The sequence below is a fragment of the Eriocheir sinensis genome, chromosome 35 (genome assembly GCF_024679095.1).
Source record: "Eriocheir sinensis breed Jianghai 21 chromosome 35, ASM2467909v1, whole genome shotgun sequence".
NCBI classification, from domain to species: domain Eukaryota; kingdom Metazoa; phylum Arthropoda; class Malacostraca; order Decapoda; family Varunidae; genus Eriocheir; species Eriocheir sinensis.
Genome location: NC_066543.1, coordinates 12,398,638 through 12,424,016, shown reverse-complemented (window position 1 = coordinate 12,424,016; position 25,379 = coordinate 12,398,638). Strand labels below are relative to the sequence as shown.

General features: G+C 40.7%; 1 protein-coding gene across 7 annotated transcripts in view; it reads left to right on the top strand.

Moving 5' to 3' along the window:
- Window positions 1–3,196: 3,196 nt before the first annotated feature.
- Window positions 3,197–25,379, top strand: part of LOC127007413 (myotubularin-related protein 13-like) — a 37,128-nt gene continuing 14,945 nt past the window's right edge. For 3 of the 7 annotated variants that reach the window (XM_050878403.1, XM_050878398.1, XM_050878397.1), the window contains exons 1-29: window positions 3,197–3,351; window positions 7,672–7,757; window positions 8,143–8,298; window positions 8,666–8,806; window positions 9,138–9,251; window positions 9,545–9,650; window positions 9,930–10,056; window positions 10,186–10,300; window positions 10,834–10,947; window positions 11,269–11,463; window positions 12,478–12,678; window positions 13,106–13,278; window positions 13,632–13,737; window positions 13,910–14,116; window positions 14,460–14,573; window positions 14,764–14,937; window positions 15,385–15,499; window positions 16,763–16,928; window positions 17,226–17,356; window positions 17,800–17,909; window positions 18,181–18,273; window positions 18,808–19,003; window positions 19,189–19,325; window positions 19,722–19,903; window positions 20,030–20,223; window positions 21,688–21,810; window positions 23,143–23,389; window positions 24,256–24,449; window positions 24,833–25,088. In XM_050878403.1, coding sequence (XP_050734360.1) covers window positions 3,297–3,351; window positions 7,672–7,757; window positions 8,143–8,298; window positions 8,666–8,806; window positions 9,138–9,251; window positions 9,545–9,650; window positions 9,930–10,056; window positions 10,186–10,300; window positions 10,834–10,947; window positions 11,269–11,463; window positions 12,478–12,678; window positions 13,106–13,278; window positions 13,632–13,737; window positions 13,910–14,116; window positions 14,460–14,573; window positions 14,764–14,937; window positions 15,385–15,499; window positions 16,763–16,928; window positions 17,226–17,356; window positions 17,800–17,909; window positions 18,181–18,273; window positions 18,808–19,003; window positions 19,189–19,325; window positions 19,722–19,903; window positions 20,030–20,223; window positions 21,688–21,810; window positions 23,143–23,389; window positions 24,256–24,449; window positions 24,833–25,088 — 4,328 coding nt within the window. In that variant the 5' untranslated portion in view covers window positions 3,197–3,296. Of the gene's footprint in view, window positions 3,352–7,671; window positions 7,758–8,142; window positions 8,299–8,665; window positions 8,807–9,137; window positions 9,252–9,544; window positions 9,651–9,929; window positions 10,057–10,185; window positions 10,302–10,833; window positions 10,948–11,268; window positions 11,464–12,477; window positions 12,679–13,105; window positions 13,279–13,631; window positions 13,738–13,909; window positions 14,117–14,459; window positions 14,574–14,763; window positions 14,938–15,384; window positions 15,500–16,762; window positions 16,929–17,225; window positions 17,357–17,799; window positions 17,910–18,180; window positions 18,274–18,807; window positions 19,004–19,188; window positions 19,326–19,721; window positions 19,904–20,029; window positions 20,224–21,687; window positions 21,811–23,142; window positions 23,390–24,255; window positions 24,450–24,832; window positions 25,089–25,379 lie in introns of all 7 variants that reach the window. The other 4 variants (XM_050878400.1, XM_050878399.1, XM_050878401.1 and 1 more) reach the window with 4 other exon arrangements.

Genomic DNA, 25,379 nt, shown 5'->3' with positions numbered 1-25,379 from the left:
GCGTATACATTGATTAAAGTCCGGTAATTTAAAGCTGGTACGTCAAAGTGTTGTTTATATCAGTCACAGGGGCAAAACTATTCCATTTATTTAAACAGGATAAACAGGACTCTCTCTCTCTCTCTCTCTCTCTCTCTCTCTCTCTCTCTCTCTCTCTCTTATATAAATGGGAAGGGGCGTTCAGGAGCAGGGCGTGTCACAGCGGTGGGCGGCAATCATTGATAACAGATAACCGCATTCCTGCATACTAACACGTGCAGTGCCATGGCCCTGGTGCTGCACCGTGAGTGGCTCGATCATTTCGTTTCATTCTCTTGACGTGGGATTTGATACAGATGAATTAGTGTTGCTTGCACATAACGAAGACCATAACTTCGGGACATGTATAGACACTCCTGAAACGAAGGGAAATATTTCAAATATCCAACAGTTTATTCGATCATGTAAATATGTTAACTAGTGGGAGATTAGATAAATCGACCGTTATTTATCTCCGGTGGCCACATTTAATTAACAACAGCAACAACAACAAAAAAAAAATGAGGATGGTTTGTTGACAAGCCAAATTTGAGCAAGTGACCCAGTTATCCCGTCATCGGGCTGCGGACTCACGAGCCGGGCGTGTGATGCTGAAATATTACCTCCGCTAATCGCCTGGCCCACGCTGGCGGCACGGAGGGGGGCAGGCAGAGACAGGCAGGAGCGCTCACAAGGCTACAGAGGCGGGTGATGCAGAAGCGACGTAACAGTTTGGTGCGTCCAGTGAACCAAGTAAATAACAATGCGTATGCTGATTATAGTTGTTGATATAACTACAAATTTGAAGCTTTTTTTTAGTATTCGGATAATTTAAATGGGAAAATTCTGATGTGTATGCTACTTTCACATGTGCGTCCATACATGTGATTTTCTGTATCGCACATGCACAGGTTTTTGTGACCCAATTAGTGCATTAATGATAGTGTTAGTGAACCCTGTGTGAAATCATTGCTCCCAACTTATGCAAACTTAATTAAGGTGGAAATTTCGCCGCTGAAATTACAGGACTGGGTGTCATAACTGCATTAGCACACTTTACCGCCCATTGTGCAGCGAGCAGAACGGACTAGGAAGGAGACACTCATATATAGACACTCATAAATAAAGATCAGTTGGCAGGACGCACGTACTGTATTCTCGCTGTAGGTACTCCCCCAGTCCCTGGCTACTGTTTCCGGGGTTCTGGTCCTCCTTCCTGTTCAAACCAAACTGTCGCTCTGCTTCCCAGGCCGAGTGGTTGCAGGTGTCGCTGTGTCTGGCGTGCTCCTGCTCACCTCTGTGCGCGGGGACAGAGGGGCGCCTCGCCACGCCTCGGGAAGGGCGGGACCCAGGCGGGACAGGTGTTTGGGGAGCACCACGCGGCACGCTGGGCTGGGCGCGTATTGTACTCACCCCTCTGTGTGCTTGACGACTTTACCTTCTGTAGGAGAGAGAGAGAGAGAGAGAGAGAGAGAGAGAGAGAGAGAGAGAGGAAACTTACTTTAAGATTTCTTTACGAAGGTTAGACGTGCTTATCAGGGATTCAAGCAATCTTAACACTGGTGCAACGAAGCTATGTGAACTGAGAGGGTTGTGGCATTGCTCCGTGTGGGGGTTATTACTCCTCCTCCTCCTCCTACTACTACTACTACTACTTTTACTACTTCTTTTACACCACGCCTATTTGGTTCTGTAGGGTAGTATATAGATAAGTTTCGTGATGGCGGCCTTTTCTATTTCTCATTTCAGGCTGGAGTGTGTGACTCTTCTGAGGCAAAATGAAGTTTTTATTGCTTATAAGATGTGGTCATCCCAAAAGAATTTGTCACAAAGTGAAAACTTTGTAGGCAACTATAAAGATACTACACTATCCGATATTCTTGTTCAGTATAGCCCACAAGCAGGCTGTTACCGTGTGATCATGCATCTCAACAAATGCTCATGCCATGAATCACCTTGCTTGTCAACCTCACCTATAGGCACCGAAATCATTTGTTTAAGAGGTGATGGCTGATGCGTAGTTCTATCATGGAGGGACAGGATGTGGGGGAGCATGATTGATTAGACAACAGACCAGTAGCGAAGCCAGGAAATTTTTTTGTTGTAATAAGTGATAAGTAAGATGTGCAAATTTAAGTACACATCAACGTACATGGTTAAGTACAGCGTGTTTTCCACTGACTCATTGTTATTCATTCTTATCCTCTCCCCCTCTGAAATATATTCCTGGCTACGCCCCTTCAGCAGACTAATCCTGAATGAAGATATCTTGGTAACAAAAAATAAGAGATCTACTTTAATCAGGTCATGCGTAGAACTGATAAAAGATAGACTAAAATAACTGTGACAGCTCATATAATTTAGAGGCCAGAGAAGACACAAAACTAGGTCAAAATGGGGAATGAGAGTATTTGCCGAGAGCCGAGGAGGACGTTGGGAAAGGGTAATAGCTGCTGCTGATGATGATGATAATGCCGAACTGTATGCCGTTAAAATGAGGTAACAGCGAATATGGGTAAGGAAGTAACACGGAGGAATACTGTTTCATTAAAGTCCGAATTAGAAGACATGAACACAAAAAATAAGTTCCGTCCGAATTAACTAAAGGCATTTCGAGGACTGACTGAAGGGCGGGTGGTGGGGGCCCATCACCCCCCCTCCCCTCCCTCATCATCAGTGGCGGGGTGTTGAAAAATGGAAAATATATGAGAGAAATGAATAAGCGTTACGAAATAAAGAAGGAAAGTGAAGGAAAAGGCCAAGATAAGCCATTCAAAGCTGTAGACGTAAATAAAAGAGGGAAAATAAGGTTTGGCGACATTCAGCAACTTCATGAGGTCTTGAAAGGAGGCGGTGTGTTGATAACTGGATAATCTATGGGAAAAAAAATTACTCAACAACACAAGAAAAGGAAAAAAAAGCAGAAAAAAGGCCAAGGTAATTAAGCCATACAAAGCTATATAGAGGTGATAAAAGAAGAAAAAATGACCCATCAACCGCCCATTTACCAGTGGCGGGGTGCTGAAAACCGGAAAATCAACGGGAGAAATTACTCTACCACACGATTAAAGGAAAAGACACAACCGGAAAAGGCCACGGCAACCCATTCAAAGCCGTAGACATGAATAAAAGAGGGAAAATGAGGCTTGGCGACATGCAGCAACCGAGGTCCTGGAGGGAAGGAGCGTGTGGCAACCCAGTGTCTAACATGGCTGTGTGAAGGGAAGGAGGATGCTCGCCCATATACTGGTGATTTGCCCTCTCACGGAAGGCTAATAATGTCGAGACTAGCGGATTATTTCGCCATCGTTGGATACGACCACGCGAATGACCGTAAGGAGCCTCGGGAGGGGTGGGAGGCCGGGGTGGGCGTGGAGGGATGGGCGGCTGCTGGGGAGGGGAGGGGAGTGGGGGGGGGGGGGTAATTGGGGGGGTCCTGTCATCTGGGTTTCCACCTCACGGGTCAGCCCACACGCCCACACGCCCTCACCCACGCCCACAGGAGGATGCATGGGCGGGGAGTGCGTGTGGGCGTGGGCCGAGTCACCCACCAGACGGCCCGCTGCTGCCACACCTGGGAGGGCCGGGCATCACACCTGTCCTGACCTGACCTGTTTACCTGGCACCTCACTCTGACCATTACCTGTCCTGCCTTGACCTGATATCCTGTCCCTGCCTATCACCTGTCTTGCCCTGACCTGACCACCTGATATCCCATCCCAGGTAGCCCTTGTCCTGCTCTGCCCCCTTGCACACCTGTCATTCTGTCCCTTATCCTGCCATTCCTGCCTGTCCTGACCTGCCCTGCCTGTCCTGTCCTGCCCTTCCCTGACCTTCCTGCCTGATATCCCATCCCTGACCTGTCCACCTGATATCCCATCCCTGGCCATCCCTATCCTGCCCTGACCCAGCCTGATATCCCATTCCAGCTATCCATTACCCTGACCTCCTCACCTACTATCCCATTACCTAGCTATCACCTGTCCTGCCTCGTCCTTATCTGCTATCCCATGCCACCCATCACCTGTCCTGCTTTGACCCTCTTACCTAATATCTCATCCCTGGCTATCTCTCCTACCCTGCTTGCCTGTCATCCCATCCCTGGCCATCACCTGTCACTCCTGCCCTTATCCCATACCATCACCAGTGGACGGGGAGAAAATGCCACTAAAACCTTGATTCTGTGACTTTAAATCATTCCCTGACGTAGATCTTGTGTTTGTTAGGAGACTGTGTACCTCATTGGAATCATTGAAAAATAATACTGTCTTGGGGGTGAGGTTAAAAGACTTATTATATTGTTAACAAGAGTACTATGCCTATAAAGGTGATATCAGTGGTCACCTATGGTCTTCCTTTTTTTGGGGGGGGCGGGGAGGGTTATTTCATTAGTTTTGAATGATACTGGCGAAATATAACTTAGGAGATGGCACATTTTCTCCACAACTGGTGATGTTATTGTATAAGGCCGGGTGTGTATGACCTGATTGCTCAACCTTTTACTTTCATGCCAAGAAGGTGAAATCAACTCTTAAATACCACAATGCCAGAAATGAGTGCCCATAGTGATAATAAAACAGCATGATATGAAATGCTCACTCATAATCAAAGTAATATGTCTAGCAGGTGAAGAGAGTAGACATGTGGTACTTAATAAAGTACCTCGAGATATAAAGGGAAAGAGGTGTCAAGGAACTCCTGTGGCATGACATTGCAAGGCAGTGTTGACATGAAGCTGCTGACCTTAAGGAACGTGTTTCATGCTGCATTTTTTTATATGTGCTACTCCTGAGTTAACAAGCATGATTTGTTTAACATTTTATGGCAGTTGAAGATAGAATAAGCCTCCATATAGAAGAAAGGAAAAATAGAATCAGACACTGGTGATAGAAATGAAATGAAAGTTGTCATTCCAGAAATTATTAAGGCAGATGATGGCCAGAGATATTATGATATTCCACTTCTCAAAAGAATTAGAGGTATCCTAAGGCAAAAAAACAAATGAAAGGCAGTTCCAGTACTTACCAGTTTAGAGTATCAAGATATTGATCAACTCCTACATGACTGATGGACAGCGAAGGGGTGAGCTTCAGTAATCTTCTATTGCAGTGGTACATAAAAAGGGAAGGAGGTATAGAAGAGCAGTAGTGAAGCAGAAAAATATTGGTATAGATAAGCGAGAGAGCATTAGTGTGGAACTATTGGAGGACAAAAAATATGGGAAAAAAAGGAGTTATGAGGCAAATACGCATTATATTCGCTCTAATTTAGATTTTTTTTTTTATTTTTTTTATTTTTTTTTTATATACTATATATATATATATATTTTTTTTTTTTGATTCATGGTACAATAGTCAGATACAGCTATGAAGTCTGATTGGGCAGGGCCTGCTCAGGGAGTCTCCTGGCTAGCCTTTGGAGTAAGGATAGCCGTTGGAGTAGCTGTCATTGAGCATGGAGGTGAAGGAGGTGACATGGCGTCCCTGATTGCTGACAACTTGGAAAGCAACAATGTCACGTGTTATGGAATTTATACAATTCATTGCTATTATTCTAAAAAGTGACACATTCATAGTCCTTTCTAAACTTATTTAATGTATACAAATTATTGAATACCTACATAATTTCAAATGGTAAATAGCTGACACATGAAATTGATGTATTGGAAGTGTTGCGGCAGCATCGTAGAGAGGCTCGGGCCTCACCAAGACGGACTTCATATTTGTATCTGACTATAGTCTTTAGGTTTCATACTGGTGCTTATGGACACCACCTGGCAAGTGTTTATGCATATGTAAGAAAAAATATCTCGTGAAATATGATTAAAAAATGCCCAACCAAGCAGTGCCTAACATCATACCCAAGTAACCCAACCCATGTATCAAACTTCTTTCTCTCTAGAAATTTATCCCAAGCCACACTGTCAGTCATTGTATTTATTAGTATCTTATCAGTACATTGCAAGTAGCTGTAGGATCACTTTGTAATCTTGTCTTATAGATAACTGGACTTAGTGTATGTGTGATTAGTCTGATTTTATTTGCACAAGGGAAGCCTGGGGAAGACATGCTGAGATAACCCATATGCTACACTTGCCCTGTGTCTATGAGTAGAGGGGTCTTACTCACCAGAGGCTCAACAGCCAAGGAGATGTAGATGAGCACTGTGGTCACGTGGAGCCATAATATATGCCCCCAACTTTATGTGCACTGTTGATATCTTAATATTTTTAAAGAAAGAATGATAGTGACTGAAGTAGGGGAAGGATCTAGGGGTCTTGGTTGACAACAAATTAAATTCCATAAACATGTTTCATCCATGGTTAAAAAATGTAATCAAATCTTGGGTGTCATAACCTTTGCCCATTTATATGGTCAGTCATTAACAAGGCTCTACTATGCAACTATATGACTAATTCTAGAATATGGAAACTTTTGACTTCAAGGCTGGACAGCAACAACTTTGAGACAGTACAGAGAAGAGCCAAAAAATTACGGCAATCTGGGAACACGATAGACTAGAATATCAAGGAAATTTAAAAGGATTGGGCCTGTTTTCATTACATTACTAAATGAGAAGGTTAAGGTAAAGTTGGGGGCACCTGCTGTAGTAGCTGTGCGTGGCCTCTGTGCTCATTTCCGTTATATTGTCCCTTGAGCTTGTCACAGGAATTAACCCATTACTCCCTGGATACAGGGCTTGTGTGATATCCAGGTTACCAGTTACCTTTCCAAGTACCCTTTACTGACCAGCCTGAGGAGGGAGGATGAAGTGCTGGATGGGCTGCACACTGACTGCCTGGGCCAAATATTGAACCAAGGCCCACTGATTCGAAGCTAGGCATACCAACCCTTTTACCATGAAGGAGCTTAACATAGTGTCTTACAAAATAATAGAGGGACAAGTAAGAAATGGAAAGGAAGCCATTTTTGAACTTAAGATCTTAGTGCTGTACAAGAGAACACTGTCAGAAGATGAAAAAAAATGCTCCAGGTTGGATGTTTGGAAGTTACTCATTTTGAAATAGAGTTGTAAAGTAATAGAATTCATATTCTGAGTGGCCCTGCCACTTCACTAATCCAACTCAGGCAGGTTGGGCTCATAGCTATGGTAGGCAATCCATCTAGGAGAAGGACAACACTGATTATGAACCTGGGCAGGTGAGGCCCGTCAGTCATGATAGGTAATCCACCTAGGTCCTCAGCTAAAAACTAGGGTTGCCTGTCAGGAAGAGCATCTGAGGCCAAAAAAGAATAAAAAAAGCTAGCTACATACAAAGTTGAATGGCGTTAATGTCATATCATCAGTTGTCTAACTTGATAAGAGATCGTGGGAAAATTTGGCATTAAATGGAAGTCGATAATGAAGATGATGATGATCGGAAGTTGATAATGATAATGACGATGATGTGAGTATTACATGAAGGGAATGTAAGACGTGGGAGAACTGGAAAAATTTTCTGGCATGTCTATTCCCTCAGTGGGAGTTCCCGTATGGAATATGGCATCTAGGCATATTAATACATAGACCGTATATAAACCCAAGGTAGCACCACATGTTATTGCATTGTTTTCTTTGTTGTGTGTAGAGCAGTGGCATGTGGCTGATTAGATTGTTGCTTCCTGTTGTTCTTTCACCGTCCTGTACTTCTAGGTAATGGAATCAGCTGCGGCAAAATTATCCAGCGGTTTCCTGAACGAGATTGGCCAGACACACCTTTCACTGAGGGGCTTGAGCTGGTCAGTTTTCCGTCTCTTTTTGAACTACCATAGAGTAAAAATTTTGTATAAATGAATCCTGTTGTGTGTATAAAATTAAAATGATTTGTAAGTTAACCGGAGTTGATATGTACTTTTATAATTTGATTTATTCCGAATGTATTTTTTTGTATCTGGATGAGACTGTCAAGTTTGCCTAGTGAGAATGAGCAGCAAAAAGTAGTGGATGAATTCAATAGAAGCTGTAGAACAAGTAGCTCAGAGCAACTGTTGATGCTGTGTAAGGAAGGGGCTGAAGTAAGTGTTTTTGCAACAACCTCAGTCTTACTCCCATCCTTCAGGAGGAACTGATGTGCATCGAGATTAAAACTTTTTCTACTATTGTAATGCTGTCTTTTTTTCACAGTTCTGTCAGCCACAAGGTTGGGCACTATCAACAGACCGCCAAGAGCCAAAGTTTTTTGTCTCAGTGCTGACAGACATAGATGCCAATCGCCACTATTGTGCGGTGCTGTGCTTTAATGAGGCTGTGTCTATCACTCCCAGTAAACCCACAGATGAGGTAAAGGGATCAGAAATTTGTGATGTCCCATGCAAAAGTTTTTATCATTGTGGAAGGCATTTAAATTTTTTTTATAGGTGAAGAATTAATGAAAATGTGTACTAACTGTACTTCTTTGACAGTCATATACATATATTTTGTATTATAATGTGGAGCATAATTATAAATGAAGATTCTTATATTGTATTTGGTTATTGAGCTATTATGTTCTGTTAAAAATTCCTGTATATGATAAGAAATATGTTGTGTTATAAAAGTACTGAGTGACTGTATACCAAATCCTACATCATGCTATGTTTATAAGTCACGAATGGCACTCTCCTTGTATTTGTGTCTTGGTGAGTGTGAATAACTTTTTATCCTCCAGGAGGACGATGGGCTGGAGCTCAGCAGTAGTGGGGTGCGGGGTGTGGTGCCGCAGGTGCCTATCATCACCCACCACTCCATCATGTATGCCCCCAAGTGCCTCGTCCTCATCTCTCACCTCAACTACTTCGAAACATTTAGGGTAAATCTGTCCAGGAGTGCTGCATTCTTTTCCTTTAGTCTTTACAAATACAATTATATGGAGGGCAAGTCAGCCCAACTAAGCTGGTCCCAAGCCTGGATAAATGGGAAGGGCATCAAAGGCACTAAAACTACCGTTCCAACAAAAGTGATGACAGTGAGAGTCATTGAACATCTAACTCCATGAAAGGGGAGCAGCTGACATAAAAATGGAAATAATGATTCATATGAGAAAAATCTTATAATTTTTAATCCATATATACATCCCATAGCAATTATTGAATTATTTGGGTATGGATGAATAATTATTTAGAATTCTTTTCCCTTTCCAGAACTGTATGGGCATTGTGTACACAGTGTACATGGAGGGACTTGGGGTGAGCATGGAAACCCTCATTGGGAACATGGTGGGCTACGTGCAGGTGCCCCCGCCGGGAGGACTCCAGGCAAGTGTGGGGCCGTGCTTCATGTGCTGATGCCTGGACACTAAGGAGCAGTGCACACTTGTTTCAGGATGCTTCTATTTTGAGTGATGTGGATGGAAAGCCTGAATGCATTATTTTCATATTCACCTATTGCATTTTGGCTATCTTTATGAGCATCTTAAATCATGGGTTGTGGCAACAGTTTGAGAATAGATCTTTTCTAATTTTGGAAATGTGTTGTGTTCACCAAATATAAATTGATATGCAGTGTTTTGACTTAATTGGTTACCCTGGTGGTTCTTACACTTCCTCAGGTTCGATTCAGTATTGGTGCTGGAGACAGACAGGCCCTGCAGCCCCCAGCCTCCCCCACCCTCCCTGTCACCAGCACCACCGTTCTGAGCCTCTTCAATCAGCTGGGTGAGTTTCTCCCTCTATAAGTTTTCTTTAGAGTAAATATATATCTCAAAAATAGGAATTATTGTTCTTCTTTAGAATGACAATCTTTGTTAAACTTGCCACAGTTTTCAAAATATTAGATACTCTGCAACGAGTTTTATTTATACATATATGCTATTCATTTAGTTTCAGTATTTTTTGTTTGTTATTGATAAGGTTGAATAGAGATGGCATATTACATACCTTGCTTTTCATCATTATTGTTTCATATGTGCTAATCATTTCTGTTTTTTCAATCAGGCATCAAGAACGTGTTGGTGATATTCTGTGCTGCCTTAACCGAGCACAAGATTCTGCTTCACAGTCAGTCTTACTGTCGACTGACTGAGTCTTGTCATGCACTTGAAGCACTCCTCTACCCTTTTAAGTAAGTTCACTCTCCAGGATGATATTTTTCAATGATATTAAATTATTGAGTGATGTAACTCAGTTTTGATGAATTGTAACAAGCTAATTTGCACTTGGAGTTTACTGAAATTGAATAATTTCCTTGCAGGTACTCTCATGTTTACATTCCAATCCTTCCTGCCTCTCTGGTTGAGGTTCTTTCTACTCCTACTCCCTTCATCATGGGGGTTCATTCTGCACACCAACATGAAATTGCTGAACTAGTAAGTCCCTGTTGGTTTCCATTTTGACCTTACTCTTCTCTGAACACAAAGTGACTCATGAAGGTATAATATAGTCCAGGATGTTTGTGATCACGGTGAGGAAAAAACATGTTTTGTATAAAGGATAAAAAAAAACATTTGGATATGATGAAATATTTTTTTAGGAATTTAGGAATGGAAAAGTTAATACAAGAATGCTAATGTGTTACGTGTTGTAGGGAAAGATTGTTAAACAAAACCATATCGGTGGACTGTTCGGCATTTCTCATAGGATATCTTAAATCATTGAAGATTTTGTGATTATAAATGATATCAATGTCTGAGGTAACAGTTTTTAAGGCTGAAAACCCAAGTAAATTTTCAAATTGAGCATAGGTTTGTAAATGATAACAACCTCCTGCTTATCCATCTCTGCATTATTAATAGTATGACCTTATATGTACACAATTTTCCCAACTTGTTGCAGTGTCTTTTATTTGTGGGATGAGTTTTAGGCATCTGAACTGTTTACTGGTACAGCTCATTCTTTACAGATGGATGTCATTGTGGCTGACCTGGATGGGGGTGCAATCCGTGTGCCTGAAAGCCTCACACTGTCCTTGCTGCCTGAGCCGTTCTGGTCACAGACACATGCTGCACTCTCAAAGGTGTGCCAGAATTTTTGGGGTATACTCCTTAGTATATAAATGTGAAAGTTTTAGTATTTTTGTGAAAATGGTGAAAGTAGTGTCAGAATGCTTCATAAGTAGGTTGGAATAATAGATTTTGTTGTTGCCAAACTTAGCCAGTGGTTTAAAGTCATTAAGGAACTCTACTGCAAATTATTCTGCAAATCCGGTATCACTCAGGCACCAAAGAATCCCAGTATTTTGACTTCTTTAGAATCACATGTTGCTGACAGTGTATGAGACAACCTGTTACTTTCCAACAGATTTAGAAACTTACTAGGTTAATATTGCTTCCTTCAGGTGCTGCATCCTGATCTCAGCCTTGCAGATAATGCATTCCCATCAAGCGCTGGCATCCGGGCCACCCCACACGTCATGGTAGACAAGGAGATCAGGGCAGTGTTCATGAGGATGTTTGCCGAGCTGCTGCAAGGGTATCGTTCCTGCCTCACCCTCATCAGGATACACTCCAAGCCAGTAATCACTTTTCACAAGGTAGGTACAGCAGCAGCCATCCATCATGAGGAACTTAATGAAAAAAAAGTACGATTTGTGGAAAGTAAGAGAAAAATTAACAAAAGCTCCAGTACCCCAAAATGGAATCTAGAAACATATCCAAACACACCTACATGTACGATACATCATCAACTTAAGGTGAACATGTGATGTGTCAAGATGTTTTGGAGAATTCAGTGAGGGTGCATCTCAGAGTTTAGTGTGGGTGCAACAACAAAGGGAGTTGATTGTAGAATGGTTGAGTGGGTGAAGTGAAGATTGGTACTTTAAAATGGTTTGGAGATGATAAGAATGAATGAGGGGGATTTTGTGAAGCAATTGTATGAGTGCAAGAGTGAGGGAAATGGTATTATGGGGAGGCCGCCAGTAAAATTTATGAAAAGTGTTGATTCATATTTGAGAACGAGTTGGCTGGCAAGCTATTGAATGTGCAGAGGAAAGTCTTGGATGGAGAGCAGAAGTGGCCAGATATGAGCAACTTAATGTATGATGACCATATCCACAGGTGAAGATGGAGAGGGTGGATGTTGAGGATGCAGTAAAGAATTTCAAGTAGGAATGACTTGGAATTGATGATATAACAGCAAAAATAATGAAACATGGGTAAATTATAGATATGAAGTAAAAAATGAGAATTCTGTCATGTCCACTGCCATAGGGATCTTGTGGAGATGTACAAATATGGATATCAACACAGAAATTGACACTTCCAAAAAGCAGTTCTCATTTAGATTGGGTAAACATATAATCTACACATGTAGTCTACACGCTTACAGTGACTTGGGGTACCAGATAAGAGCTCCTTAAATCACTTAATTGATTAGGTACTGGCCCTCTGCTATTTATTTTTTGGATTTTTGCTTTTTTATGATGTTCTACTTATTGAGACAGGTTCAGATATATCCTACTGCTTTGATATCACATATTCTTATTAAGATGAAGATTTAAGACTGGTTTGGGTAGACAATATCTATTATTTCTTTTATCCCTCAGGCATCATTCCTGGGCAACAGGGGAATGGTGGACAATGAGTATGTAGGAAAAGTGCTCGACTGCATGTTCTTCACCACCTTTGTGACGGAGCGTGGGCCTCCCTGGCGGGTGTGTGACCTGTGGGATGATCTGTATGCAGGCATCGGAGATCAGCTACGGCAGGAGCAGCACGATAGTAGAAAATTGCTCGAAAACATTCAGGTAAGACTATCTACGAAGCAGTAAGCCTCCTAATGTCTAAGTATGCCTGATAATCATATTAATCCCTTTCTATTAATGTTAAGTGAAATCAAAAGTTCAAACTTCTCAAAACAAATAAAATGCCTGTAGATTAGTTGATCTATTAATTTGCCAGGGGAACTTAGCAACTGCATTTGAAAATCTAAACTAGTGATGACAAATTGAGGGCTCCCTTGCTATGTATGGGCATTTAGAATTGAGGTATTGATGCATAATTTAAAACTGCAAAATGTGATATGAAAGTGAAAGTGTAAAGACCAGTATTTGTTCCTCCCATCAAAAACATATTGCTTGGATACTTTTTAGTATTTATTTTTTTCTTTTCAAAGCTTTGATATTGATTGCTGATGATAATTTATCTTAAAAATATGTCCCTTTGCTTCTTCAGGAACTTGCTCAACAGTTGTACAACAATGAAAACCCAAACCCACAGCCGTTTGTCCCCAAGATACCCAAACCAACAGAGGGATCATTCACTCGCATCCACCAGCCAGTCTTCCCTCACATTGATGTTCTGCAGGTCCAGAATATCATTGATGAAGGCACATCTAAGAAAATGAAGCAAGTATAACTGTTCTGTTGCAGGTGAAGGCAAAATGTTCCTAGAGGAAAGGAAATAAGGAAAATAGCTTTGTTTGTAACTTAATTTTCTTTCTATACACTTTCTCAGCCTTATTTATTATCCCTCAAAATCTAAATATGCTATGAAATTTTATCTTACAAACTCAGTCTCCTAATTTTAAATACAATGGGTCTTTCATAACTAAATGCTTACATATGAAATTTTGCCTAACAAAATGACCCTATTCAGAAATATATATGGATAAAGAATTATTTTTAATAAGTGAAATCCTTCTGAAATCAAGAAACTTCATACGGTACCAAGCTGCATTCTGACTCTGGTAACATTACAGGCTTCCCCAGAAGGCAGGCCAGCCCAGAATAGTGCCCATGGGCCCCCACATTTCTAGTTTGCAGTCAGGCAGAGGAGTAGTATCCAGCTCTGCAAGAAGGCTAGAAGTAAGTATGCATGGCTTATTTTAATATCGTAAGATTTTTTTCTTATGATGGAGTGTATTGCATATCGTGAATAATATATTAAGTGATGTTTCAGGTAATCAGAAGTTTTAGATTGTATATTCAGACTGTACTGTGTGTCATGAATGAATTGTTAACTGAAATAATGTTTCAGGTAATGAGGAACTGTGTAAACTGTATATTTGAGAACAAGATAAGTGATGCAAGAAAGACATTTCCTGCGGTGTTACGGGCACTGAAGAGCAAAGCAGCACGGCTTGCCCTGTGTACTGAGTTGAGTCATCACGTGCAGGGTAACAGGGCAGTGCTAGAACACCAACAGTTTGATCTTGTGGTGCGGCTCATGAACTGTGCGCTACAGGTGAGCTTTGGTACCCCACTACATGCATTGTAATCTTGTATATGGTTGGGAAAATTGTAATTTGTATATTTGTTCTTGACAGCCAGATATTGTAATGAAACAAGGCTGAGCAATGCCAGTTATGTAGTAACCAATTTAAGTGCCCCCCCCCCCCCCCCTTTTTTTTTTAAGTTATGGAATATGACGAGCATGTTAATTGACCCAAAGAATAGTTGACCAGGGAGTGAGTTATCTGAATGAAGTCCTTTCTAAAACCTAAAATATGTTACTACTATCCAAATGTTGAAGCAATGATGAGGTTAGGAAGTGTGGAGGATATTTTCATTTGCAATTTTCTTTCCAGGATGACTCTCCCTTAGATGAGTACGGTGTTGCAGCAGCTTTGCTCCCTCTCTCCTCAGCCTTTTGTCGGAAACTTTGCACTGGAGTCATACAGTTTGCTTACACCTGCATACAGGTACAGATATTCTATTTTATGGTTATATCTCTCAGATTTACAATGCTTATGCACAGTTATCAGTGAATAAAAGGAAAAGAAAAATTTATACCATGACCATGATACTGCTTCTTGATCCCCAAGTACCATTTCTTTGTTCATTCCCTTCTATTACTGAAGAAGAAATATAATTTTTATTCTGTACTTTCAGGATCACACTGTTTGGGGCAATCAGCAATTCTGGGAAGCATCTTTCTACCAGGATGTACAGAGAGAGATCAAGAGCTTATATCAAGAACGTACCCAGCAGACAAGTAGAACCTCAATCACCTCAGACACTTCTGCCATGAAGGACCCCACTCTCAGCCCCAACAACCCCAAAGATGTAAGGATCCTGAGGGATGAGTGTCTTTTGTGCTAGGGTGGAAAATATCATTTGATGCTTTAGGTTAATTAGTTAATGAAATCTGGGAGTCAGTTTTGTGAGGTATATACCTCAGTGTCAAACCACTGCTTCCAGGCAATCCAAAGCCTGCCATTGACCCTGTCCATTGGCATTTAAAAAGTTGGGGGATTTTCAGACATTAAGGGAAAAAGAGCATGCCTTATATGACCTCAAATATGGTAGTATAGGCATACGTATATATGATAGTGTATAAATCACTGAAGTGAAAGTACTATAAGAGTTGTGTATTACAATTTATACAGAGTTAATCACCTCATCATATAACAGTAATGAGATGTTTTTTCCTGATTTAATTTTAATTATTTTCTTAAATTTTTAAGTTTCTCAATATTGATGTCAATAGCATTATGATTTCTTAACCTTCAGATCTCAGATGCAAACCTATGGAAAGACGGGAGATTACCGTACCTTCGGGCGCATGAACCGTCGGCTCTGGAGATTGCAGCGGAGCAGATGAGATTGTGGCCCAATATAGACCCCAGTAAGATTTTAAAGTTTGTATTTCAGACCTAAACTTATTTTGGACTAGTTACCAGGGCAAGGCTACAGGCATGGTCAGTTTCACTAGTTGCCAAATAGATAATAACCCTTAAACGGTGGTGGAGCTAGATATAGACGGTCCAAAATCCAGTCAGTCAGTTTTGTGTGGCAGAAATATAACAAGACTTACAGATTGCATTAGACTCTATATATAGATGATAGTTATAACATGTACTATGCAGTGTAACTATATTTTTGCTATGGTCCTAAGTTCAGCAGTGACTGTATATAGACAATTCGATTTGGGGGAGCTGCTCTTTGAATACTTCCGTCGTCTAAGGGTTAATTTTCTATGATAGTAAATTAGTTATGTTATAATTGTAAAGAAATGACACAACAAGATTTTTTTAGTCCACTAGTGAGGTCCATGCATGAAGCAAACAAATGTTGGCACTGGGAATATATAAAGACCCTGCCACCGTGCATAAATCTTGCACTTTGCAACTGAAACTAAGCACCATGGTAGAGGAAAGATGGATACACCCTCAAAAAATCTTCTCCATTTGCATTTGTTTTCTTTCCAACCTTTTGCTTGTGTTTTGTATCAAGGAAAGTTTATTTGTATTTTCGTTTTCAAATCTGTCAACACTATATATATTTTTTTTATGCCATGAAAAAATAATGGATATGATTGATATAGGATTTTTTTTGCAAAGTTCGCCTGCAGAATCCTCACAACATGCAGGAAACTACTCCTGCTACTGCCTTTCTTACACTTTCTTTCACCAATGCCATCAGTCCCAGGGCTTCCTCTTACCTTTCTGAGAAGTAGAAGGTTCACTGAAATTGACATTACATGATGTTATCAAAGTTTAGTTGTCAATAATGACACTTAACAGGACTAATCTATCAAGTGAAGCTGTGCAGCATCTTCTCAGTGTTTGCTTCTTTACTTCCCTCATTAGTCCTGAATTACTCTGACACTATATACAGTACCGTCATTGTATCTTTCCCTTCACCATCCAAGCCTGGAGTTAGCACTTTACAGTCTGTTCTCAGAATTAAGTGATGTAATGAGGATTGTAGTTTTCACCTTTACTCATTTTGGTGAATGATGTAGAAAATTGTTGCTGATATATAATTCTAAGACTATAGGTAAGAATACATAACACTGAGAGACTGACAATAGGTTGTTAATGCTGTATCCCTTTTATAAACACTTATTATTGAAGGGTTAAGCCCATAATCCTACCATGTCCTACAGAAAAGCAGCGAGAACTGGTGGAACAGGAGGAGTCAACGCTGTACTCACAGGCCATTCACTACGCTAACAGGATGGTGTACCTCAGGATACCTTTAGACATCAACGCAGCCGTGCATCGACGAACATACAATGAACGAGATAATGCCAGCAACAGTATAACAAACAGGTAACTGCCATATTCTTCAACATTTTTCAGTTTTATAAATTGATTCTCGTCAATCTTTTTTCATTCATTCATCTTTGATGCCTGCTCCTAGGAGCTCCCACCAGGGGATGACCACAGCAGAAGAGTTTCCATCTCTCTCTATCCAAACACTCCCTCCTTACTTTGCGCAGTGGCAGTATCGTAACTAATGAGGTTCTTGTCAATCTTAGATAAAATATTTGTTAGCAAGAATATTATATATGCAATGCAACTTATGAACTGTTTGCTTAGTAATATCAAACTAATATCTTGTTCTAGCATGGCAGAGAGTGATAGTCTTGATGCCGAGTCAGGCTTTGAAGACCAAGAGCAGAGTGACAGGGAGACAAGTGTGGTGCGCTTTGTGTCCAGGTTTGTGGACAAGGTCTGCACAGAGGGCAATGTTACAGGTAAGATTAAAACACCTTCAGGATGTTATTGATAACTTAGGAAAGCATAGAGACAAGTGGAATAGACAGCATAAGATTGAATATAGCTGAAAGGTATGATTCTGGACATCCCCTGATACAATGCCCACCTCATGACCACATGGCCAGGAGCTTGCAACTGGGACAATAATATCATGGGAAAAGAAGTTGGGCTCCTTTTGAACCCTAACCAGGCTTCTTGATTTTAATCACCTAATGTTAAAAAAAAAAAAATCATCATGAGAGTGCAAATTATTCAAAGAGGCAAAGTGTTGCCACAGATTGGTTGCCTGTTATTTGTGGAAAACAAAATACAGGTGTTATTACTGCTAGTGGGGATACATGTTGATACTCTGAATACTGATTAAAAGTATCAACAGAATTGTCATTTGAATACTTCTTTGAATTAATATTTTCCACAACAGAGGAGCACATCAAGTCCCTCCACCAGATGATACCTGGGGTGGTGGCCATGCATGTGGAGACACTGGATGCTGTGTATAAGGAGTCCAAAAGGCTGCCACCAATTCAGAAGGTGGGTGTTGTGGTGCTTGTTCTCCCTGTGTCCACCAAAAGAAATCAAGCAAATCTTAACATGGTCCGGTTTTATTTCTTAGTGAAAAACACATCTATTGGCAAATTAGTAGGCAGTAGATTTGTTTTTTGCATATATTCAGTTGAGTTGATAATTAAAGCATTTTTTTTTTCATTATTTAAAGAAAAATTTATTTTGTGAGGAAATTAACATTTTACTTACATTGAAGTTCTGTGTGCATGTATTAATGTGTTTGGTTTTGGTCCCCTAGTCATCAATATTCATCAGACGTGATGCATATAGGCAGACTATAGATGGCACATATGAGCCTGACCCCAGGTACACAGAGATTGTGTATGGCCAGGTGAGTGTCAGGAGAGGCCACATGCTGGTGCTTGGGCTGAGTTGTTGGTGGGGCTCCACATGCAGTGGCTGGGGTGTTTGTGTCTTGGAAGTCTGTTATGCACACGGGCTTCTTCATGTGGGATTGTATTTCTATAATATTCAGATGTGTAGTTCCTGTCCTTGATCAGTCATCTGTTTGTGGATGTTTTGTCTTGTTTATTTCTTTGTGGACATGATGACTGATGTTTCTCATTGTTTAAGAATGTTGGGAAATTTTGTTTGGGAAATGAAGAAAATCCATGAGTATAAATATGTGAATAGTTGCTAAGAATGTCATGTATGCTTAAAAGGCAATTTTGATTACTGAAAATTGTTGCCCTATTTGTAAAGAATACATCGAAAATTATGTTTGCAGGCATTTAGTCTGGATTATTTGTGAACATCATTTATATGCTGGGTATTACTGTTACTATGAACAATATTTATCCAGTCTTTGTATCATCTAATCAGTGGGCTGGAAATCATAAGTAATTGTCTCATCTCTCTCCTTTAGCCCAAGATTCTGCTGCCCTCACTGGTGCCGGGAGAGGAGGTGGTGTACGAAGGCCTGAGGGTGTACCTGCTGCCTGATGGTCGGGAGGAGTCCACTGGAGGACACGTGGGAGGCCCCATCCTGTTGCCTGCAGAGGGTGCACTCTTCCTCACCAATTACAGGCTTATCTTCAAGGGTCTTCCCATTGACCCATATGGTACGCAGGCTTGGGTTTTATATTTTTGGTGCTCTGTACTGTGGGCTATATTTCCTCATAATATTTTGTGGGGTGGGTTTTCCATTTTCTTCGTAAATCTGTTGTATATAGGTAAGGGATGTCAATTCAATTTGTATATTATGCCAGTGCTATATGGAGTGGCTGAGCAGCATATTTGTTTGTAGCCTGTGAGCAGGTTGTGGTTCGGTCAATGCCTGTGTCATCCATCACCCGGGAGAAGCGTGTCCCAGCCAACCAGCATCCGGGACCCATGGACCAGTGGCTCAATGAGGGACTCCAGATCAGGTCCAACACCTTCCAGGCAAGACATATCCTAGTTTTGAGGCTGTACATCGTACATATATTACATAGGACATTGCTAGTTGAAAGTATTGACATGTTTAATGACAGGATGATGCTCTTGCTATATATATTTTGTTTATGTTCATTTGTATGTGTTTTTATGTGTATTTGTGTCTGCATTAATGAGTATCAGAGAAACTGAGTAGGCAGGCAAAGGATTGAATGTGTTGAGAGAGAGTGCTAGAAGACTTTTGCCATGATTATCCTGCTAGAGGAAGTTCCAGTGACAGGCTGGGGTGCCAGAGATGTAGATTGACAGTGTATATTTTATGACTACCTATTTTAATCAGTTTACATCCACAGTCTGAGAGTAATATTTTGCCTTTTTGTTGTTATGTGAGCCTTTTATTTCCAGCTCATCAAAGTGGCCTTTGACGAAGAAGTTCCACAGGAAAGCATAGAAGCAATGAGGAAATTGATCAACCGCCTGCGACACCCACCAACCATCCTGCATTTGTTTGCCTTTGTGGGCCACAGTCATGTTCCCCAGACACCCAGCAGGCAACAGAAGGACAAACCTGGTTATGGTACTCTCCGGTGAGTAGTAGTCCTCTTTATATATCAACAGTAACAAAAAGAGTTATGAGTTATGATCACCTTAGTTTATGACATAGAAGATATTACCTTCCATTTTCCCTTCTACAATGTGGTTTCACTTTTTAGTGGTTTTGCGAAGAAGACTTTGATGAAAACAGCCAAGGCAGCCGGCCTGAAGCCAAGCAAAGCTGGAAAGAGGCACAAATACGTCTTTCCCAGCAACAACAAGTCAATGACCTCGCCTGGCCGCATGAGTCTTGCCCAGGTGGCTAACATGGACCTCAGTAATGAAGACTTGCCCCTCGACGATGACCTCTCCAGTAAGTACCAGCAACATGTGCCTCACTACTTTCACACTAACCAAGTACTTTTTGAACTTGCAGATACTGTGTATATTTATGTTTATTTGAGAAAATAACGATGATCACTATAGCTATTGCTGTATCTTACACCGGGATGGGGCTTGGACAATAATCAGAAGTACTATTATCTCATTAAATGTGTAAAACTGTCCTGTGTGCACCATTCAGTGGCTGGCACCACAGTTTTTGCAACAGCTCTCACTTCTACTGCATGGTGCTTTATAAAGTGTGTAGAGGTATACTAGAGGTACCATTGTGAACCACATATTCAACACAAATCTATCATTGATTCTATGAGCTCCGTTTCATGAGTCACCCATTTTTTTTCATGCTCTTCTCTCTACAGTCATGCAAGTTCTTTTAACTCTATATGTGACCTTTTTTTATGTGATCATTCAATTTTTTTCCTATTCTGTTTTTACACATCTTTTACTGCTAGAAGTGACACCATTTAAGTTATTCAGTAAAAAGCAAGAAAGATTTTGGTGCTCCATGCTGAAGTAAGAAAAGGGAAATGCAAAAGAAATTGAGAAAATGAGATTGAAGTTGGGTTGTCATTGTTGTTGGATGTCTTTCCTTTGAATCAGCGTTAGCAAAAATGAGGCTGATACTTCTTGTGAGTTTGATTGAATCCAACTTGTAACTGCCGTCAGAGGAGGAACATTGAAGTCTGCTCTGTACTTGGATTGGCTGGGAGGGTTGTGTTTCCTTGATCTGTCATGCACTAACTGTTGTGTGCCTCAGTTCTGCTCAAAGTTTGGCTTTGCATCTGTTTTCATAACTTTTCATTGAGTTTTGTGTGGAAAAAATTACCTTAATGCCACCCTCAAAATGCCTGAACTGTTAAGCAATACAAGACAGGTGCTATCACTGATCTGACTCATGTGTTGCGTGCCTCAATTCAGCTTGGGGCACCTCAAACGTTGCCTTTAAGTAAAACATAAATAGGAATTTGTGATCAAATAACTTGTTCTGTATAATCCGTTTCTCCATCATACATTGATTTTTCCTAGCATTTTATTTTCTAGCCATTGGTACTTGAGCTATCTCTGCTTGGTTTGCCTATATCCTCTAATGGTTATAGATTACCATAATTGCATTAAAACTATACCAAGTCATCAAAGGCAGATTCAGGAAGAAACTTCATAGTAAGGGCACAGTTATTTTGATAGATATCATTGCTTATGTTCATTGTTTTCTTTCTTAATCTGTCCTCTAAACTTAAACAAACAGCACCTGTGTCTTGAAGAGATGATCAAAGACCCTTTAACAGACATATCATAACCAGAGGTGTTGTAAATGCCTCTCCTTTCTTACCTCAATTGAACCGAACTTCCATTCAGTATAATCTATTGACATGTGTAGTCCTGTTGGTGCCAAACTGGAACTTTCTCAAGCAATGTCTTTATTCTTGGGTGAAAGGCTCAAGTGCACGGTATGGCTTCCTAGGTACCAGTAACAAAGGCCAGTGTAAGCTGCTGCGCATTACATCGCCTGTGAGTCGCAGCTCAGAGGAATTGGACTGTGGAGGTAGACTGTCCCCCAGTGAGTGCTGCTGGTGCTAATGTAGATGTTGCTCTTTGTTGCCCCTGTGATGAGAGGCTCTGATCACCCTGCACTTCTCCATAGAGGAGCTTCCTGAGTGTCCTAGCAATGGAGATAGATGAAGTCCATGCAAAGTATTAATATATTCTCCCCAGACATTAAGATATGACTTTATTTCAGGATGTGATTAAAAACTGATTGGACATTAAACCTATAACCATAATAAAAATATCACATTCATAAAATAATTTGGATGGTATATTTGTTTCATATGTAATATATGAACTTAAGTACATTTAGTAGGGGGCCACAGAAGAAGTGCCATGAGTTTTGTCAAAATTATGATTTAAGAATGCAAAATGCCGAAAATTTTGGGTGATCATGACACCAGCATATACTAATGTTGATAGCAATGGCATAGGCTAGTTTGTGCCTGGTGTTTATGAATCAGCTTACTTAGATGTTCAGTTAGTGGCTACTTGGTGTTATCCTTGCCACACACACAAACTGACATTAATGGTTGTTTCATGTTATTGCAGTAACAGGTAGGTGTCAGTCTTTCTCTAGCAATATCTGAATTTGCACTAAATTCTACCATAAATATAGAATTATCTCAGTGTTTATTTTGTTCAAGTAAGCACTGTGATTTAGTGAATGTGAATGCAAAAACACCCTGCCCTTAAGAATGTTTTCATTTGACAGCACTAAAGAAATGAAATGTCTTAAAAATAATGCAATGAAATTTTTTGTTGTTTGGTTTTCATTTCCAGTTTGTTCAATAATGTTTTGTCATCCAAGAAGTAAAATTTAAGCTGTGGATGTGTGCCACACTAAGGCAGTCTGTTTACGGTTTGGCAATACATTATCAGCCTCTCTTTGGTGTTCCCTTTGCAGCTTGTACCTGAGTCCTAATGTCTTTTGTATATGGCCTCTTAATATAGTTTAGCATCACTTAGTTTGTTTATTATTTCAGTTATACTGGTTTGGATTTGCCACTTCTAAGTTTTTTTGGTGTTGATATATACATGATTGGCATTAACTGTTGCATCGTCCACCATTAAAAAGATGTATTTTTGTATGAGTGTTTGACATTAATGATGAATTTTAAGATAAGATCCTGTGATTTTTCAAGAATTTTTAATGTTCATTAGTTTCTAGCAAACTTTTGGAGATGTCAACTCCTTAAATTAGCAAGTGCACTGAATATCCTTTTAAATATTTGCTTGAATTAGAATGGACAAGTGTTTCAGTTGATCATTTTTAAAAGCTGGTACACAGATGCATTAGTATGAAAAAAAAGAGTTGACTATTTACTGCAATTTACATCTCCAGTTGTCGATGAGCTTGAGGCGTCAGGGCTGAGCAACGGGTCCACTGGGCAGCTGTCGGTGGCAGGGTTGGTGGGGGTGCGGGAGGTAGACAACAAGACTTTAGAGAAATTGTCTGAGCGAAGCTACCACAAGGACTACATGCGGCTGAGCCTCGGCAGTCTGGGCACCTCCACCGCCACCGTAACTCCAAGGAACAAGTCTGAGTTCAGGATCACTTCTTGCAACATAAACTATCAACTCTGTCGAAGGTAAGGTCATTAAATTTGATCATGAGGTTTTTGTCTCCTTTTATCCCAGAAAGGGGTGTTTAAACTCATTGTTTTGCATCATTATATACCAGTGACATAATACCGGTAAGTTAAACTATATACCCATTTTCCGTAATATAATTCTGATTTTCTTATATTATTGAGATTTTGCAGAAAACATCCAGGTAGAGTCCTGAGTTAAATGTTGCAGGTATGAATGATGGCCTCAAGTTCAGCTGACTGCATTTGAATTCTTGGAACAAATTTCATGACAGTGGCTATAAGTTATTTAGGACCTTTAAAAGATGAAACGAAGCATTAAAATGGTACCAAGTGAATATACAGTCTTAATGTGAAGGGTAGGGAACTACTAGATGGCCTTGTGAGTTGCCTCCAAAGTTTCCCCACACTGGATATGGCCGGCCAACCTTATCCTAGTACCCAGCAATATGCTCAAATGATGAGATGTTGTTTCCACATCTTTGCTATGTTCTCCATTCTTGTTACTTATTCTATGGTCATGCTGAGACTGGAATGGTGATCATGCAGCATTAGTTCTATGTTATCTCACTCTCAGAATTGTTAGACTAGGGCCTAAATGAACAGCTGAGCCATAAGAGGAATTAATATTTGATGCAGCAGTAGCAGCCCTCTTGTCTTTTCGCTCACCCCTCGCATTTTCTGATAAATTCTATGTACCCTATCTGTGAAAGAGGACAAGTGTGTCAATAGAATTATAAATAAATTCACAGCAACAAGTCTGTTTTGCGCAGGGCTACTCTCACATAATACTGCAGCCTGTCATCACAGTTGCAGATTAAGTTTTCTTTTGAAGCAGTAAAAGTAAAACTCTAATCCCTCCTCAGCTACCCAGCCCTGCTGTCTGTACCCTCTCCCACCGGGGATGAAAGCCTCCACCGCCTAGCGCGCTGTTACCGCCACAACCGGCTGCCAGTCATCACCTGGCGGCACCCACGCACCAAAGCTCTCCTGCTTCGAGGTGCTGGCTTCCACACCATGAGCGTCATGAGTATGTTGAAAGGACCCTCCACAACTACTGGTACTTTTAATGATATATAGTTTTCATAACTCAGGTTCTTAAAATGGTGATCATTAAAATAGGGTCATCTATGAATGCTTTAATGATTCATTTGCAGTGGTACTGTATTATTGTTCTCACATGTATACTATTTTGAAAACCTAACCTACTATTGGTAATATATATGTATTTGACTATTGTTTGGATGGTATGGTTTGATGATGTGACCACTTTATTCACACAATAGTACCCACGAGAGTTTGTCTGATTTCTACAGACCTGTTTGTTTTTTGGAAGGTCCGAGCTTTCTTCTTGCAGGGAACCAATAATAGCTTATGATGAAGATGAGTAGGCTTCACATGAACTGCCATGTGGTAGCAATGAACTGTTTCTCATTCACTTAGGAAACACCAGTGAAGTGTCCTATTCAGTGGAGCAAGAAAAGTACTTATCTGCAGTTGTCCAGTCCACACCTCTATCTGTCCTGCGTGACGGGTCTTCCTGGCGACTCACCGACTCCTCTCTGTCTATCAACTCACTGGTGCTGGCTGCAGGGGGAGCCACTCTGGAGGTCCCGCCTTACCACCCCTCCTACCCTACACTCACTCCTGAAGTTGGCAGGAAAACAAATCCCCTTTCAAAGGCCATGAACACCTTACGGTAAGTGGTCATTGGTCTCTTCCAGTACACCAGTGGACTTTTTAACCCCATAGTGTGGCCCTTCAACCACACAGGCTCAAGTAGTGTTGCCATAACACTTCTGCTTCTTCCCTCAACGTGACAGAGTAAGTGCGTAATGTTGAATTCATAACACATACTAATCTAACCTGAATGACAGTATGGAAGCAATAGTACCTCATGCTTGCAGGAGCCTGAAACCAACAGAGCTAGTTGAACTTATAGCCTGATGGTTAATACTGCCATTAGAATATTCCTCTGTATTTGGTTATT